This window comes from Talpa europaea (genome assembly GCF_964194135.1).
Source record: "Talpa europaea genome assembly, chromosome: 4".
In the NCBI taxonomy this organism is placed as follows: domain Eukaryota; kingdom Metazoa; phylum Chordata; class Mammalia; order Eulipotyphla; family Talpidae; genus Talpa; species Talpa europaea.
Genome location: NC_140070.1, coordinates 102,714,548 through 102,731,502, shown reverse-complemented (window position 1 = coordinate 102,731,502; position 16,955 = coordinate 102,714,548). Strand labels below are relative to the sequence as shown.

The 16,955-nt window shown below is 41.6% G+C and overlaps 1 protein-coding gene across 1 annotated transcript; it reads right to left on the bottom strand.

The window, feature by feature from the left end:
* Positions 1-4,300: 4,300 nt before the first annotated feature.
* On the bottom strand, positions 4,301-16,255 carry CSTA (cystatin A; the record flags this gene model as incomplete). The annotated part of the gene is made up of 3 exons (XM_084232339.1): positions 4,301-4,426; positions 6,497-6,598; positions 16,190-16,255. 3 exons carry the CDS (start codon positions 16,253-16,255, stop codon positions 4,301-4,303), a joined length of 294 nt encoding a protein of 97 aa, XP_084088465.1.
* Between the last annotated feature and the right edge of the window lie 700 nt (positions 16,256-16,955).

The following is a 16,955-nucleotide window of genomic DNA, read 5'->3' as shown; positions in this document are numbered from 1 at the left end:
TTGTTTTCTGTGATAAGTCAGATGAACTGCTTTCAAAAGTTTTATATAATTAGATTAGGGTGAACACAATAATACTCCTTTTGACTAACTCAGAATCAGCTGATTACAGTTGATTATATCTTCAGATCCTTTTGCTAAGAAATGTAATATCACTGATGGAGTGTCTCATTCAGTCTTGAGTGATAGGGTGGGATATCTTGGCTAGCCATTTTAGCATTCTGCCCCCCTTTAGAAGCCACCGATAAGAATGACCACCTGTATTAAGGGTTGGCCTTGTGAGTATGATGCCCCTCGTCAGATTACGTCAGCAATAAATGGTACAAACAAAACTTTTGAGCACCTAACTGGGAGTCATACTATTCCAGTTACTGGAAACAAAACCTTTTGTGGAGATTGTAATCTAGTCTCATCAAGAGGAAACTTAAAACCAGCAGTGAAATTTTCTATAGGACTTAGATACCAATATTAACTGGCAGAAAGTTGAATAATAATTGGATGGAGGAGTGAATTGAAAGGGTACATGACAAAATAAAACAGGACTTAGCAAAGATCTGGATGCTCAGTAGAGAATTCAAAAACAATCCTTAGAAAGGACTCCTAATAGCCTTTATAGCACTTCAGTTCTGCTAAAAATACTGCCTAACATCCAATTATGTTCGTAGAATGCCTTTTCATTCCAATATAACATTAAAAATGTGCAGTTATGGCACAGTGAAGTGACTGAATATTTGTGATGAATGGTATTTAAAGCCTCAAATGTGAAGAAACAGATTGTGTGTTGCTCTTGAGAGTTGATTTGCCTGCTGAAACAGTCTTCCATGTTATTGCTGCTTTACAACAATTGATTTTGGTGTTTGAAGGGTCAGCAAGATGTTGATAAGGGAGGAAAGAGAATGTGTAAAAGCGCAGAGATTACTTTGACCCTTCCTCAGCAGTACAGAAGATTGTCTCACAAGAAATGTCAATAATAATCCTTTTGCAAATTCTTCTAATAATTGATTGCTGTTCACATTCTAGGATCTATTAGCCACTACAAATACATTACTAAACCAAATAGGTAAAGCTATCTGTTCCAAAGATCTTAAGCGTAGTGTAGGGAGATAGGTGCGCACAGCTGAGCCAAGATTCTGAGCATTTAAGGGGGGGCGGCAGAGGGCTGTTTGACAGAGTGCGGTGGAAAGGGGTGAAGTGCGTGGGAGAATGGCTACAAGAGGAAAAAGTATATAGAGGTTCCCAGAGGTCCCAAATTGCTGTCTCCCAGCTGGCTTGTCCCCCTAACCTGTGGGGATGATGCCAAGGGCTCCAAGGTTCTCTTTCAAGCTGCCTGAACCGACGATGCACCTACCTGGCCTGGGTTGGTTGCAGAACACCTTGCAAATAATTTAAGTTCTTATTAACGGATAAATAGATAAAGTGACAGCATACATGCACATTGAAATGGAGGAAACTACTATTTGTGACAACCTGGATGGAATTTGAGGGCTTTATGCTAGGTGAAATAAGCATAAATAAGTGAAATAAGTCAGACATACAACTATTTATGATCTCACTTGCATGTGAAATCTAAAAAAGAAATAATCCCAAAAACAAAAGCAAAGAGATCAGACTTGCCATTATAAGAGGCAGAGGTGGGCCTTCCCTGGTGGCACAGAGGTTGAGCGCTGAGCTGCGAAGCTGCCCACAGCCTCTGCAGCACCGGTTCGATCCCTGGCCCTTGGCGAGGGTCCTACATGGCGTGACAGACCTCTCCTGCCGTGCCCTCTGCTCCGCTTGTAACAGGGTGGTTCCCAGGAAAGGGGGAGATTCCAGGTTTCCTGTCCCACCCAAAGGAGGGTGGAGCTGAGCAGATAGAGAAGAAGCTGAAGCGGAGACTGAGGAAGGAAGGAAGCAGGATGGAGCCAGAAGGAGACCTGGAGGAGGCACATGGAGCCTAGAGATACGTGGAGAAACCGCGCTTGCCTTTTGGTCGTGGACTGGGTGACACAGATGTGGGTGAGACCCGTGGGGAGGTGACCATGGCAGCTTTTATCTTGATGTTGATTTTGCTCTTTTCCTTCCGGGCTTGTCTGGTTGTTTCTGACCCTTTTCTGTGGGTCCCTGCTGGAAGATGCTTTAGACTTGTGGCAGGCTTTGGGGCCTTGCTCTGGGCCGATCCCATTTGGATGGACTTTTACCCACGAGGGCACGGGTAACTTTGGGTGCTTCATTTAGAAACTAGATTCTTTGCCTTTCCTGTATTGTTTCCTAGTTGTATTAAAGTTCCTTCCCATTCAAGTCTCGTATGATTTGTGTTGATGCGGCGGATGGCAGAACCCATTTACAATAGGCAGGTTTGCGGGGTTTGGGCTGCCCCTCTCCCTGCCCTGTAGCACCCTCAGCAGTGTATTTCTTCTTCAGTCTGCCTGTTCTGTTCCCCGCTCTGGCTCCGGTGAATTCTCTCACCCTCCCGTGCTTCTGACTGTACCCAGTGCTTGTATAAATAAATAAATAAATCTTTAAAAAAAAAAAAAAAAGGCAGAGGTAAGGAGGAAATGAAGGAAGGTGGTAAAAAATATAAGAGAAATACTTACTTGAATACATCATAACTATGTCTTCAAGTGGTATGATATATCAGAAATTGGTTAAGAGAGAAAATCCTTAGGGTGCTCATATATGGGGAAAATTTTGTTTTCTTTTTAAAATTCTGTGTGAGATGATGGCTGTTAGTTGAACCTATGGTGATCATTTCACAATATATGGTAATCAAACCTTCAAGTGGGTACCTTAAATTTATAGTGATGTGTGCGAAGTATTTCACAAAAAAACTGGAAAGGTAAATGAACAAAAATATAGTCTGGCAGCAAATTCTGGGAGTGCCTGACAGACAGCTGGGGTTGAGTCCCTCAACTTTGCAAGGCAAAAGTGTATATTCTCTCAGTCTTTTGACAGTTACAGGGTGTGGGATTTTTTTTTTAGAGGGAAAGGAAAAATGTTTTAAAACTGGATGGTTGCAAACATTTTGAATATACTAAAAACCACTGAATTACATACTTTAATTGGGTGAATTGTATATGTAAATTATATCTCAACAAATTTCTTACAGAAAAAAATGGCAACTAAATGAAATACATGGTTTTGCACTGGTTCTTTTTGCAATAAAGGACATTTTGGGGATGATTAGGAAAATTAAATGTTTTCTGAGGATTAGGTGGTAGCAAATGTTTCAATTTTTTTTTTTTTCCTGGTTGTATTTCATTTATTCAGGAGAATATACTTGTCGGCAACAGACACTCCAGGTCCGCTAACCCTAAGCGGCCTGTTCGGCCACCATTTTGTTACCTACAGTTCTAAATCCTAAGCAAGATCAGAACGGCCTAGTCAGTTAGGTATAGGAGCCCAACCTTGCAAGGTGCCTTTCAAATCAATCAAGAGCACAAAGCTGGGAAGGCTATGCACCACGAGGTATGGCCGGGAACACCCTGGGGGCCGAGGACCGATGAATAGCAAGGGACCCCAGAAGCTGATCAGTGGAAAGCCTTGTTGATAAGAATGAAACCGGGGCTGGGAACTAGAGCTTGATCTCAATTACAATACCAAGTCATCAAGCAGATTAGAAGTGCCTGGAGAGCCGACTCATAACCCCTGATGCTATAGACGACAGAGCACTTTTTCTAGTTACAACCTCTCTTTTCTCTTTGTCCTCTTTCCCCTCAATTGATGCTGTATAATTCTTCTATCTGTAAGAAAGGCCAGGATCTGCTCTTCGGCAGCATCCTGCATTATGTAGCCTGCTCCACGACTCCTGTTTCCTTATCAGCGTGGTGTTGCCTGATGCAACAAGACACTAAAGTATTTTGGTGATGGGGCATCTCTATAGGTAAGTTACTCTCAAATGTCCAGGGAAAATACTTTGAAACTTTTGAAACTTATCTGTAAATTTGACATTGTTTCGAAATATAAATATATTTTGTAAGATACCTGATTTAATTTTTCAAATAAGAAGGGAGTGGAAATGGAATGTTGGATTCTCAGCAACCACAGGGCACTGGTTGCTCATGATCTGGCCTGTGGCAGTGACTTATCTTATATTAGCCAGTTATAATGTGCCCAATTTTTTATTAGATTTCCAATTGACATTAGTTTGTATGGAGTTTCTACTTTAAAGCAATAATATTGGTTTTGAGAAATAAAAGGCAATTACTCTTTAATACAAAAGACCACAAATAGTTGATGAAATCAATTTATTCATTACAGTTATTAGCTGGGGTCGTGAACACAGAGCCCGTGGAAGGACTCAAACAACCCACTGTGGAACATGACCTTAAAAGCCCGTCAGCTCATCATCCTTGCTTTTGTCAGTCTGATAACCAGAAAGTGACACACCCTGATCTCGCTGAAGACCGCTGAAGACCTTCAGGTGAACATAACGATTATCACCTACTCGCACCTGGAAATTAAACAAAGAGAAAAGTCATTCCCATGGCTCTACATCAAATGAAGGATCTGCAGACCTATAAAAATGTCACAGTAGTAAAAACTGATTTTAACAAATGACGTTTATCAAATGTTTGCTGTGAGTCAGACACTGCGATGAGCACCTGGTGTATGCGATTATATTTACTTCTTACAGCCTGAAGAAAGGTGGAACAATGTCACTTTTATAGGTTCAGCAGCATATTCAGAGATAAGTACTTTCCATAAATCTTTCAGTTAATAAGTGTCAGAGCCAAAATTCAAATCCAGACTCCAACATCTATGTCTCTTACACTCTGCAGTGTAACCCTTTAAAAGCATATATTCTGTGCTTTGATGCAAAGGGCATCAGTCTTCGCTTACATTTTTAAGATGTCACAGCCAATTGCTAAGCACAAGTCTCCTTGGGTTCAAGTCCTGGCTCTGCTCTCTGAGCTGTGTGACTTTTTTTAGCTACCCTACCTCCCCAAGTTTCAGTTATCTTTTTAGGAACACAAGGGAAATGATCATACTTTTCTCACACATTCATTGAGAGGATTAAATAAGATAATACGTGGCCAGCTCTTAGAACAGTGTCTGGCACATTGTAAGTGCTCAGTAAATTACTTTATTCAACACAACACCCTAGAAGTAGGTTATCATTATCCACATCATGCTGATAAGAGAATTATCTTCAGAGAAGACAAGAAACTGCATCACACAGGTTTTGACAAGTAGAACAAGTCCAACGGGGACTCAAACTGGAGACTGCCTGACACCAAAGCCTGCAAGGCTTCCATTTTGCCACTTACCCCCTGATAGGTAAGTGAGGAAGGCTTTGAAGGCAGTATCTCATTCATGTGCAGGACTTGGTGTATAACAGGAGCTCGGATTTCGTAGGACTGGGATGACCCATTTACATAACCCAGTAGGAGATTTTCTCATACTGAACTGGTTGGTTTTTTACTATCTATTTTTTTTTCTTTGCTGAAAACATCAGAAAAATTATATCTTACGTAGTTATTGTTTGTGAGAGAAATAAATCAAACTGTATTCTGGTCAAATGGTTTAGTAAAAATTAAGTAAATACATTAACATGTCTCTTGTTATTATGTATTAAATCAGAACAATCATCTCAGTATAAAAGGGTAGAAATGACTCTAAAATATCCAAGGCTGACTTACTAGATTGGTTTCTTCTCAATTTCTTCACACATAGTTTCTTCAATTAATTTTTGATACAGGTACAATTAATTTAAAAAATACTTCAAGTGTTCCATTGCTTTAAACCAAATTTATAGAGTCACAAGTTGAAACTACTTATTTGAGTTGTGAAAATATTAAATTATATTAATCAAACGCATGTTTAAAAGAAGGTTTAGTGATTCATGTTGTTCCTTTAATCTAGACACACAATCACAAATCTTTGAGACTAAATAAGCTTCTAGTCAGCCCAGGCCTTTTGCCAATTGAGATATTTTCTTCTATTTTATGAAGCAGCCAAGCTAAACATGTTCTTAACTATTATGGTATTTTTTCTTTGTAATTTCTGGAAATTAAGAATCAATATAGGAGGGACTTCCTGGTGGTGCAGGCGGATGAGCGCTGCACCGTGAAGCTGTCCACAGCCTCTACAACGTGGGTACGATCCCGGCCGGCCGGGGAGAAACCCACATGGCGCAGCAGACCTCTCCTGTCTCGCCCGCTGCTCCCCTCAGCAATGTATTTCTTCAGTCTCTCTGTTCTGTTCCCTGCTCTGTCTCTGGTGAATCCTCTCACCCTTCCGCACATCTGGCCTGTACCCTGGTTCTTGTATAAATAAATAAATCTTAAAAAAAAAAAAGAATCAACATGGGAAAACTTTCTAAATTCACAAGAAAAAGATGGTATAAAAATACCATCATCTGCCAATCAGAAAGTCTGTCTCTTGGGCAGTATCATGCTAGGTAGACATCTTGATTGAAGGCAAGAAGAAGAAAGAAACTACATGGGAGAGGTGACAAGAAACCATCACACAGAGACAAGTAGAATATCTTTTAGTGCCAAAGTACATCTTGAACACTAACCTTGATGTAGTAAAATATTCCAGCGACCACTTGGGTTTTGTATTCTACAGCTTCAAATTCTTCATAAGCCTCATTTGTTTGTTCCTCAAGCTGTGGTTTAACCTTAAGAAAAGAGATGACAAATTATCTGAGCTATGTTGGAATCCATTTATGTGACTTATATATCCAGAAAATCACATTCTTGAAAGTTCTCCATGATAATGAGCTCTATTAGCTATTTTCAGCATTTCAAAGAAAGGAAAAGACCTATCTTTAATAAGATTGAATGGGTTAACTAAAATGTCCAATTTTGTTTCTAATTCAGCCTAAGTTGAATTTACATCAAGTTGATATGATCATATAATAATATCCACTGTGCCACAGAGCCACCTAGAAAATAGAGTAATATGCCAACAAGTTAACACTGACTAGTAAAGTTCTACTATGTCTGATTCATTAAACAAAAGGGGGGGGGCAGAGAATCATAAGTACCACTTCATTTCAAAATCATTTATTTTGAAATTATTTCAAACTACAAGTTGTAAGAATAGGATAGTCTCTCTCAGGATTTCATTTGATTGCAGCTGCAAGTCCCTTTTACATGTGTGACTTTTGTTAGTTACTCTACCTCCCCAAGGCGCAATTATCTCATTATCAGAAGAGATGAGGTAACATATATTTAGGACATTCAGGGAGTAAGATATGACCATCTTTGGAAGGCCCTCAGGCTGTCTACCTCAGAGGGATATAAGCTCAGATGCCATCATTGCTGAACCAAGTGTGAGAAAGGAAAGTCAAATTCAATATGTAAATTTCTACTTAATCCACTAGCATCCCCTCTAAGTCCCTCTTTGCTGCACTCTTCTGGGCCTGATCTGCCTGCGTCCACTCAGCAAGAGTGGACTGAATTTCTGCAAAGAACACAGCTCCAGTCTTCTGCAGAGATGAGGGTACACAGTACTTTGCCTTCCAGGGTGGTGAAGTTGAGAGAAAAGGACGCAGGGGAAGTCACACTGCTCCTCACACGGATCTCCCACGAACCCCTGCTTCTAGCCCCATCCTCACTCTCAATTTGGTGAGCTCTTGTGTGGCTAGTGCTGGAACAATCTCGGAGTTCTGAGCATGAACCTGCCTGCTCTGACCCAGACATTCCCCCTGGAGTTGAGGCACTCTCCAGATGTTCAGTCGCCTTCCATTGTTCACCTGTTTTCCATCTTGCAACATCTGGTTATATCTCTGAGGTGGTATTTGCCACTCTCCTGTTGTCTTTATATTTATAGATTGGTGCCCTTTCCTCCCAATCCTTTCCTATCATGCAGAGGGAAAAGGAAATTAATGTGTGGGTTTTTTTTAATCAACTTTGCTTATTGGGAAGTTGTCTCCCTGCCCTTTGCTCAAGCACTTGCTGTGCTTACAATGTCCCTGGCCGGATCTTCCAGCGCATCAAGGGTTCTTCCGAGGCCTCCCCATCCTTTCGCATCAGTAGGCAGGTATTTTGAATCCTTTGCTATTGGTGCCTCAGCTTGGGGACCAGAACTGTTTTCAAAGATATAGATATTGGCAGATTCTTTCAGTTCTCACCAGTGAGTGGCAAACACTTAACTTGCCATTCCTGAACTACCAACCATTTCTCTTCTAGACTCAGAATAATGGGAAGCATGTGATTGCTTCCTTGAGATGGAAAACGAAGCTCCAAAGTGGAGACAGGGAGAAGACAAATAGTGAGGAAAAAAAGAAAGAAAGAGAGAGGAAGAGGCAGGTACAGGAGAGAGGAGAAAAGTGGATAAGGCTGCAGAGAGAGGCTGAATCAGGAAAGGGGTTGCTGTCTTTTTGCGCCCCCTGGTCTAACCCTTTCATGCCAACATTGACTTATTAGTCTAAGTAGGAGCTGAGTTGAAGAGGGTTGAGTCAACACTAAACCCAAATTATCAATATAAACCTCATTTGACAAATCAGGATCTTGAGGTTATGAGAAGATGACAAATTAAAGCTGATCTATTTATTTAAAGTTTAAAATCTCTTGCCTGACAACTTAAGCATCTGATTTATCTGTTATTTTTCAGATTTCCTGTCTTTTGGTCATGTTTTCTTTTTTTTTTTTTTTTGTTTATACATGCACTGGGTACAGTCAGAAGCACGGGAGGGTGAGAGAATTCACCAGAGCCAGAGCGGGGAGCAGAACAGGCAGAAGGACCGAAGTACACTGCTGAGGGGAGCAGCGGGCGGCAGGAGAGGTCTGCGCGCCATGTTGGGACCCTCCTCTGGTGGCTGGGGAGCAGCCGGGGATCGAACCGGCGCCTCAGAGGCTGCAGGCAGCTTCGCAACCCAGCGCTCAACCGCTGAGCCACCGGGGAGGTCCTGGTCATGTTTTCTTTTAAGCACGTATCAGAAGTTCTTATTTCTCTCTGTCCTGAAAATAGATCCAAGTCTATAACCTTTCTGTTGTAGCTGTGCTGTCCACAAGTCCAGAATTTTCTGGGACAGAGTTGATTTCCAATGACTTACTTTGTTTGCAGACATGCACCGGCCCTTGTCAGATGGTGTGTCCTGGTCTCAGGCTCACTGTACTTCTTACCTATAGCCTTACTCCTGCTTTCCAGTAAGACAGATTTGTATTGTTCTGCTGCTGTATAGATGCCATGACCCTAGGGTGTGAGATCTAAGCTGAAGAGCAGGAAAAGGGACAGAGTAGAAAGGAGGTGGTCAGAAGGCAGCCTGGTGCTGAAAACCCCCCCAGGATGGATGCTAGGAGGGCGAAGGTGGCTGGGAGTGGTGGTCTGGCTGGTAGTAAACAGGCAGACATCAGCTGGCATAGGTGGTGTTCACCTTCCTCAGTCTGCCATGCGTGGTGGCAGCAGAGGTGCTGAAGGAACAGTGTGGAGTTGCTGCTTGGGCCACAGCCAGTGGAAAGATGCTACCAAGGAGGAGCTGCTGGTGAAATCCAAGACTGAGATTTTGTCATTGCCACAGAAACAAATCATCTTGGTGGAGTCACTTCTCTGGGACCTGTGACTTCATGCTGCTCCCAACACCCAGGCACTTCTACCTATAATCATTCTATGCAAACACTTGGGCTGTGCCTGATTTAGGAAAAAATGGATTGAGAAGCTGGTGGCAACACGGATAGACCATATTTGGAGAAGTTTTACAGAGTGATGAAGGTGGGTTTGGGCAATAGCTTGAAAATACAGTAGGGCTGATGAGAGTTGACTAGTTGACATTTACCATCTAACAATGTTTTGAGGGAAGGGAGAAGTCTGGGCCATGGTGCCTGGTATGCAATGAATAATGCCACCCAGCACGAGAGGAAGGGTTGGCTGAAAAAAGCACAGAGTCAGGCTGGAGGGAGGAATGAACTCCAGGAGGGGAGAAGTAAATCGGGGTATTCTCACCCAGGTGAACTCAGTCTGCTAAGAGAAGGCCTGGAGACACCTGCTGGAGGGACCATGGGATGGAAGGAGCAGGAAACAGGAGAAGAGACTTCTAGAGCCACCTCTGTGGGGGTTCTAGAGGGAGGCTGCAGGGCAGCTGAAAGGGAGCTCAGCATTCCCAGGGCCCTGCTGGGATTGTTCTACGGCATGTGTGAATCCATAGACTTGTGATGGGGGAGCTCTCTGTGGTTCTGCACCTTCCTTGGGCTCAGTTCTGCGAACACAGGGCAGAAGCTGAGCAGGAAATGGCAGTGGTGGGAGTGACCTTTAATTGAGGATTGTATTGCCAAAAGCTCATGGGGTCATGGCTTTCTGGGGTGGAGGAGAGTGTGAAACCACCTTCCTGGGGTCCAGGCTGTGAGAGGGATTGAGTGGGCCCAGACTTGTTCCCATGAAAATGGGAGGGTGAGTGCCTGGAGGATTCTGGTGTTGTTGAATGGCAGGTTCTCTGGCTGTGGGAGTGGGAGAGGTGAGTGATGAGGAGGCTGCGGTGAGGAGGAGAACAACAAATTTGTGAGTGAGTGAGAACCATGACATGCTGAGCTCCAGGGTGTGGCCAGGATGGTATGCAGATGGGGCGTTTATGTGGTGTCCTGGGAGACCAAAGTCATGATCTGTGGGTATGACAGGAATGGTATTCAGCAATCAGGTTCATGACTTAGGGACATTGCATAGGTGTGTGTGTGGCTGTACTTGTGCATGTGTAATAATAGCACTTGTTTCTGAAAATAATTACTGCAATAGCATTTCTTTGATACACATAAACATACTAAGAATTCTCATTCAATTTTTTTTTTACATATAAGATAGTGGATCAGCAGTAATAATTGCTAGGCTTTTGCTAGTAGATAGCCATTGGTCTTTATTTACATATATTATGGCTTTTGGGGATCACGTATGGCTCCTTACTTCCCTGCGTGTATCTCTTATATCCAATCTGTTCTGTTAATTTCCTTGGGGGGCAAGGACTATTTTTTATGACCTTCTCCCCCACAGCAATTCACACAGTACTGTGCATATAATATTTTCTGAATGAAGAGACCAGCATTGGTTCCCCAAAACAGATAAGAAGGTAGAAAAGGAATATTGCAATGACTCTCAACTGATAGAAAGAATCTTAGAAGAGGGGGTTTCTTCCTGGTACTCTGGACCTCAGTGTCATTTCACCCTGTGTTATGTGACACCACAAACACTGTTCTGTGTGGCTTTCTTCCAAATGAAGAGATTTTTCTCTTCTGACTTAAAAAAGGTTCAAGTCTTAAATCCAAGCCCTTTGACTTTCTTCTGTTAATATTTATATATTTTTCACTTTAGTTAAAACTACATTTGATGGTTTTATTAGAAGGATCTACATCGTAATTTTTCCCCATCTCCTTTTTCCCAGTTTTATTGAGATAATGACATATATCACTGTTGAAGTTTGGGTACACAGCACAAGGGCTTGACTTACATGTGCTGTGATAGGATTACAACAGTAAGTTAATTATCTCATATAGATACGTCTTCATCCACGATCTCATATAGATGCAATAAAAAGAAAGGGCAAAAAAAAATATTCTTTTTGACAAGAACTTTTTGGATCTTCTCTCTCTCTCTCTCTCTCTCTCTTTTAAAGATTTATTTATTTATGCATACAAGAACTGGGGTATAGGCTAGAGGTGCAGGAGGTGAGAAGATTCACCAGAGACAGAGTGGGGAACAAAACAGGCAGATCAACTGAAATAAACTGCTGAGGGGTGCAGTGGGAGAGACAGGAGAGGTCTGCTGTGCCATGTGGGTCCCCTCTCTCTCTGGGGAATGAACTCCTGCTGCAGTGGCTGGGGATAGCTTCATAGTGCTGAGACTTAACCCCTTGTGCCACCAGGGAGGCCCTGGATCTATTCTCTTAAGTACTTTTCTAAATACCAGGCAGCAGTGTTAGCTTTAGTTATGATGCTGTGTTCCATCCATAGTATTTATTTATTGTATAGCTGGAAGCTTTTACCTTTTAATCAGGTGTCTTCAAGTCTGATCTCTTTTCTGAGTTTTTTAAAATTAGATTTTACGTATGAGTGAGCTAATATAGCATTTGTCTTCCTCTGATTTATTTCAATTAGTATAAAGCTTTTAATGTTCATTTTTTTTAAACTTTGTACCGATATTTCTTTTTTTTGTTTTAAAGATTTATTTATTCATTTATACAAGCACTGGGTACAGTCAGAGTGAGGGAGGGTGAGAGAATTCACCAGAGCCAGAGTGGGGAAGAGAAACAGGCAGACTGACGAAATACACTGCTGAGGGGAGCAGCGGGAGGCAGGAGAGGTCTGCGCGCCATGTGGGACCCTCGCCAGCGGCCGGGGATCAAACCGGAGCTGCAGAGGCTGCAGGCAGCTTCGCAGACCAACGCTCAACCACTGCGCCACCGGGGGAGGCCCTTAATGTTCATCTTTAATATCTTCTCTTTCTGACATTCATTTTTTATTTTGATGTCAATTTTCTTGTACCTGCAGCTATTTATCTTGATATTTTCTCCTCTTCTACATGATAACCTTCCCTTCCTTCCTTAACTGAATTCTTCCTTCAGTTGGCATTCCACTAAGAACCTCTCTGAAAAGGACAGCGAAAACTGATACATTTCAGCTCCTCCAAAGACACTTAAGCTCTAATTTTTTTTTAAAAAAGAACGAATTTTTAATACATTAAAAAAAAATCATAGAGTAAATGACAGGCAGTGGAGGCTATTCCTCGGACCTTCTCCAATCATCCTGGGGATGTGATTATCAACACCTACCCATTGCCTGGTCCTTGCAAGGGACTTAACTAATTCTGTAATCTTGGAGGTGTGGATTAAATCTCCTCTACCTATAAACAGGCAGTAATACCTGCCTGTTGGGGTTGTTTGTGGGTAATAAATGGTATAATTATTGTTAAAGTGTCTCTAAAACTGACTGTTCCTCTATGTCCAACACTTAGTTGGGAATTGTCCCCTAAGGCTGTCTCCTGTTAGAGAGGACAGATAAATCATAATTGGTAATTTAATACCTAAGAAGCTGAGCTATCAGCCGGTTATTATTTACCTGAAAGGAGGTATAACAATCTCTAAAGTCCTTGCAGATTCAAAACTTATGATTATGAAAAAGTACTTAATTGCAGACTGTTGTATGGTATATTCTAGATATCTTGACTTCTCTAAATGGACTGTAAACTCCTCAAGATCAAAGGCCCTGTCCTTACGTGTCTTCTATGACACTTAACACAATGCTGGAGATATTCAAGAAATGCACCTAACCTTGATTCATTGATACTTATTTACCATGTGGATTTAAATCTGAGGCTGGCTGCTTGCATAGAGTAGGCAATTTTTTTTTCCAAAGATTTATCTATTTATGCATACAAGAGCTGGGGCACAGGCCAGAGATGTAGAGGGTGAGGGGATTCAACAGAGACAAGAGTGGGGAACAGAACAGGCAGACTGACTGAAATACACTGCTGAGGGGAACAACGGGCGAGTCAGGAGAGGTCTGTCTCACCTTATGGGTTGCTCCCTGGCTGGCTGGGGATTGAACTTGTGCTGCAAAGGCTGTGGACTACTTCATAGTGCGGCGCTTAATCCCTTGTGCCACCAGGGAGGCCCAGAGTAGGCAAATTTATACGACACTTTCAACTCCAAGTCTCTACCCACAGACTTTTCCATGTTCTTGCTGTTGTGTGGTAGAAAAGCCAGGCAGGTGGTCAAAAATCTGGAGACAGACTAGCTTCTTATGCAGATGGTTCAAATCTTGAATCTCAGTGTCATCATTTGAAAAATAAGCACAACCCTTCCCTCCCTGGCCCAGAGGTTTTGAAGATCAATGAGAGGTTGATTAGAGGGCAGGCTTTTAAAATGGCAAAGTATCTGATTTCTTTCTTTCTTTTTTTTTTTTTTTTAATATTTATTTATTTATACAAGCACTGGGTACAGTCAGAAGCGCGGGAGGGTGAGAGAATTCACCAGAGCCAGAGCGGGGAGCAGAGCAGGCAGAAGGACCGAAGTACACTGCTGAGGGGAGCAGTGGGCGGCAGGAGAGGTCTGCGCGCCATGTGGGACCCTCCTCCGGTGGCCGGGGAGCAGCCGGGGATCGAACCGGCGCTGCAGAGGCTGCGGGCAGCTTTGCAACCCAGCGCTCAACCGCTGCGCCACTGGGGAGGCCCAGTATCTGATTTATTTCAATTAAGCTTTGAATGTCCATCTATGTCTTCTCTTTCTGACCTTAGCTGACATTCCTTTTTTATTTTGGTGTCAATTTTATTGAATCTACAGTTATTTTTCTTGAATTTTCCTCTCCTCCACGGTCCTTAGGAACTGAGGTAGCTACTATTAGTGCTTATCTTTCTTATTTTTTTTAAATGCTTTTTTTTTATTAAAGATTTATTTATTTATTTATACAAGCCCTGGGTACAGTCAGAAGCGCAAGAGGGTGAGAGAATTCACCAGAGCCAGAGCGGGGAGCAGAGCAGGCAGAAGGACCGAGGTACACTGCTGAGGGGAGCAGCGGGCGGCAGGAGAGGTCTGCGCGCCATGTGGGACCCTCACCCAGCGGCCTGGGATTGAACTGGCGCTGCAGAGGCTGTGGGGCAGCTTCGCAACCCAGCGCTCAACCGCTGCGCCACTGGGGAGACCCAGTACTTATCTTTCTTATTCTACTTCTCTGTCAGGGTTGGAGACTGGGGTAAGCAGCAAGAAACACACTTTCACATTAATTTTGTAATTTCAGAAATAACTCACAGTGGGATATTATTAACAACAAAAGGCCTTCTGACAGTTTCCTATTTAAAAAAAGATAATTATTCTTGCTAACCAACATAGACTTTAAAAAATAATTAAAATTTCCAGCATTAGCTACATTTCAAATTTCTCTTACTCCCCATCCATTTACAGCTCTGGTCCCTGCAACGTCTCAAGGGGATTTTCCAGGGTCAGAGATGATTTTAGGCAAAAATTTGAAGAAAACATCTGTGACACCTACCTGTGCATATTTCTTTCTCATTTTAGAGGCATTTTTATGATCTCACTTAGTCCCTACAGTTTTGAGATTAGCAGGGCAATAGGTGTTATCTTCATTTTATAGATGCAATTGAGAATTTTTTTGGTTTTTTTTTTTTTTTTTTTTGGCAGTACTCTGACTTTAGAAAATACATCTCCCACAGGTCCCTTGGACATTATGAATCTCTGGTCCTGTAGATAAGTGAAATCATAGACAGCATGGGTATCATCTGGGAGATGGTTAGAAACACAGACTTTCAGGCCCACCCCAGATCTACTGAATTAAAATCTGCATTTTAACAAGATCCCCAGGTGATTCATGCAGTGTTCTCATGATTGAGAGCACTGACCTAATATAGGGATTCAAATGAAGATATTAAAAACTTAATATTATCTTCTCCATGAAATAAGAATTCTGAGTTATTTGTATTTTGAAAATAGTTTCAATGTATGACTGGTTGAGTTCTAGAATATAATCTCTTAGAGAAGTTTCCGGTGTTGATACAGAAAATCCCAAGAAGCTATATTGTTTGCCAGTGTCATAGAATCAAGTTAAAGAGAGAAAGAATTAAGAAGCGATACCCCAAAATAAGGCAAAAAATTACAAACCTGAAATAGTAATTCATAGACCATATTTTTTCTTCTCAGAAAATATGCAATACAATAAACTTGTTACATTGGTAGTAGCTAACCAAACAACACTTAAAAATGTATCACCTTGCTAAAGACTAAGTTCTATTTCCAACATAATCAATTTTGAAAGAAACCATGAACTGTGCTACTTCTCTAGTAGTTTAATCCTTCTAGAACTACTAAAAGCCTAAATATTGTTGATTTAGTCAAATTTGCAGGAAGTTTGTAAATGGATTACCTTAACAATATTGTTTTTCATTAAATATATTTTTAAAAATTCTTTGAAGTACAGGGAAGTCCAGTTCATAGAATTGTTAACAGCCTTAGACTTTAATTACACATTGGCTCCACTCGGTGAGATTAAAAACATTTCACCAGAAACTGAATTAGCAATCCTAGACTCATCCTTTGTAAAAATTTTAGAGATGGGGAAACTGGAGCTCAGAGAAGCGACTTGACTTACTCCGAGCACGCTCACAGTTGGGATTACTAGAGATTTCACCTAAGAGACTTTTAGCTGTAAGGAAGCCTGAACACAAATGCTACTTCCTAACATTTCAGTTTTCACACTTATCTGTATCCTTGCCATGGGGCCAACCGAGAAAACAAGATTTTGGATCAAACCTTTTCATGGATGTATCAACGTACCTCATTAGCAATCTCCTGGATTTCTTGAGTAGCAGGTTTGACTTCACTTAAGCCTCCAGGCATCATTTTGGCTAACTACTTCTTTGCTGGGCAGTATGCTGGAACAGAAATGATCAGGTAGGTGTGGAGGCTCCGTTTTTAAAGAGGGTGGTTGTTCACAAGCTCCGCCTATAGAGTAAAAAAGTGTGTCTTGAGTCAAGGCTCCGTACCACCCCTACAAAATATGCTAGCAGGAATTTGGAGTAATGAGGGGCTAGGGAGGGGTGAATGGGTGTGTGTAAGGAGTCACACTTTAATCAGTTAAACTTCCTTTTTTTTTTCTTTGGACAATGTTTCTAACATGTTGCATCTGAGGTATGAAATCCGAGGTCACAACCAGAGTTTCTCACTGTTTTAAAATCTCTAACACAAATTTTTACTTTTTAATGGAATGCTTACTAACAATACCAAGGCTGACTGTGTAGCATTTACTTGATCTTTAGATAGAAAGTAAAAGGATCTGTCTGGAGACCCTTGGCTGGATATTTGTTCTTTACTTTCATTTAAATTTCTAGAACTGTTTGAAATAGAGAAAAACACAAAGAATAAAACAAGAAACACATATTTCTGTCACTCAAAATTAAAACTTTGTTCTGTCATAATTGGTATTGATAGCCATCTTTTAAAAGATTTAGTTTTTTTAAGGAAACTAAATATTACAGGCTCCCCATTCCTACCCCCCACAGAGGTAAATCACACTGTGATTTCTAATTCATGTTTACATATT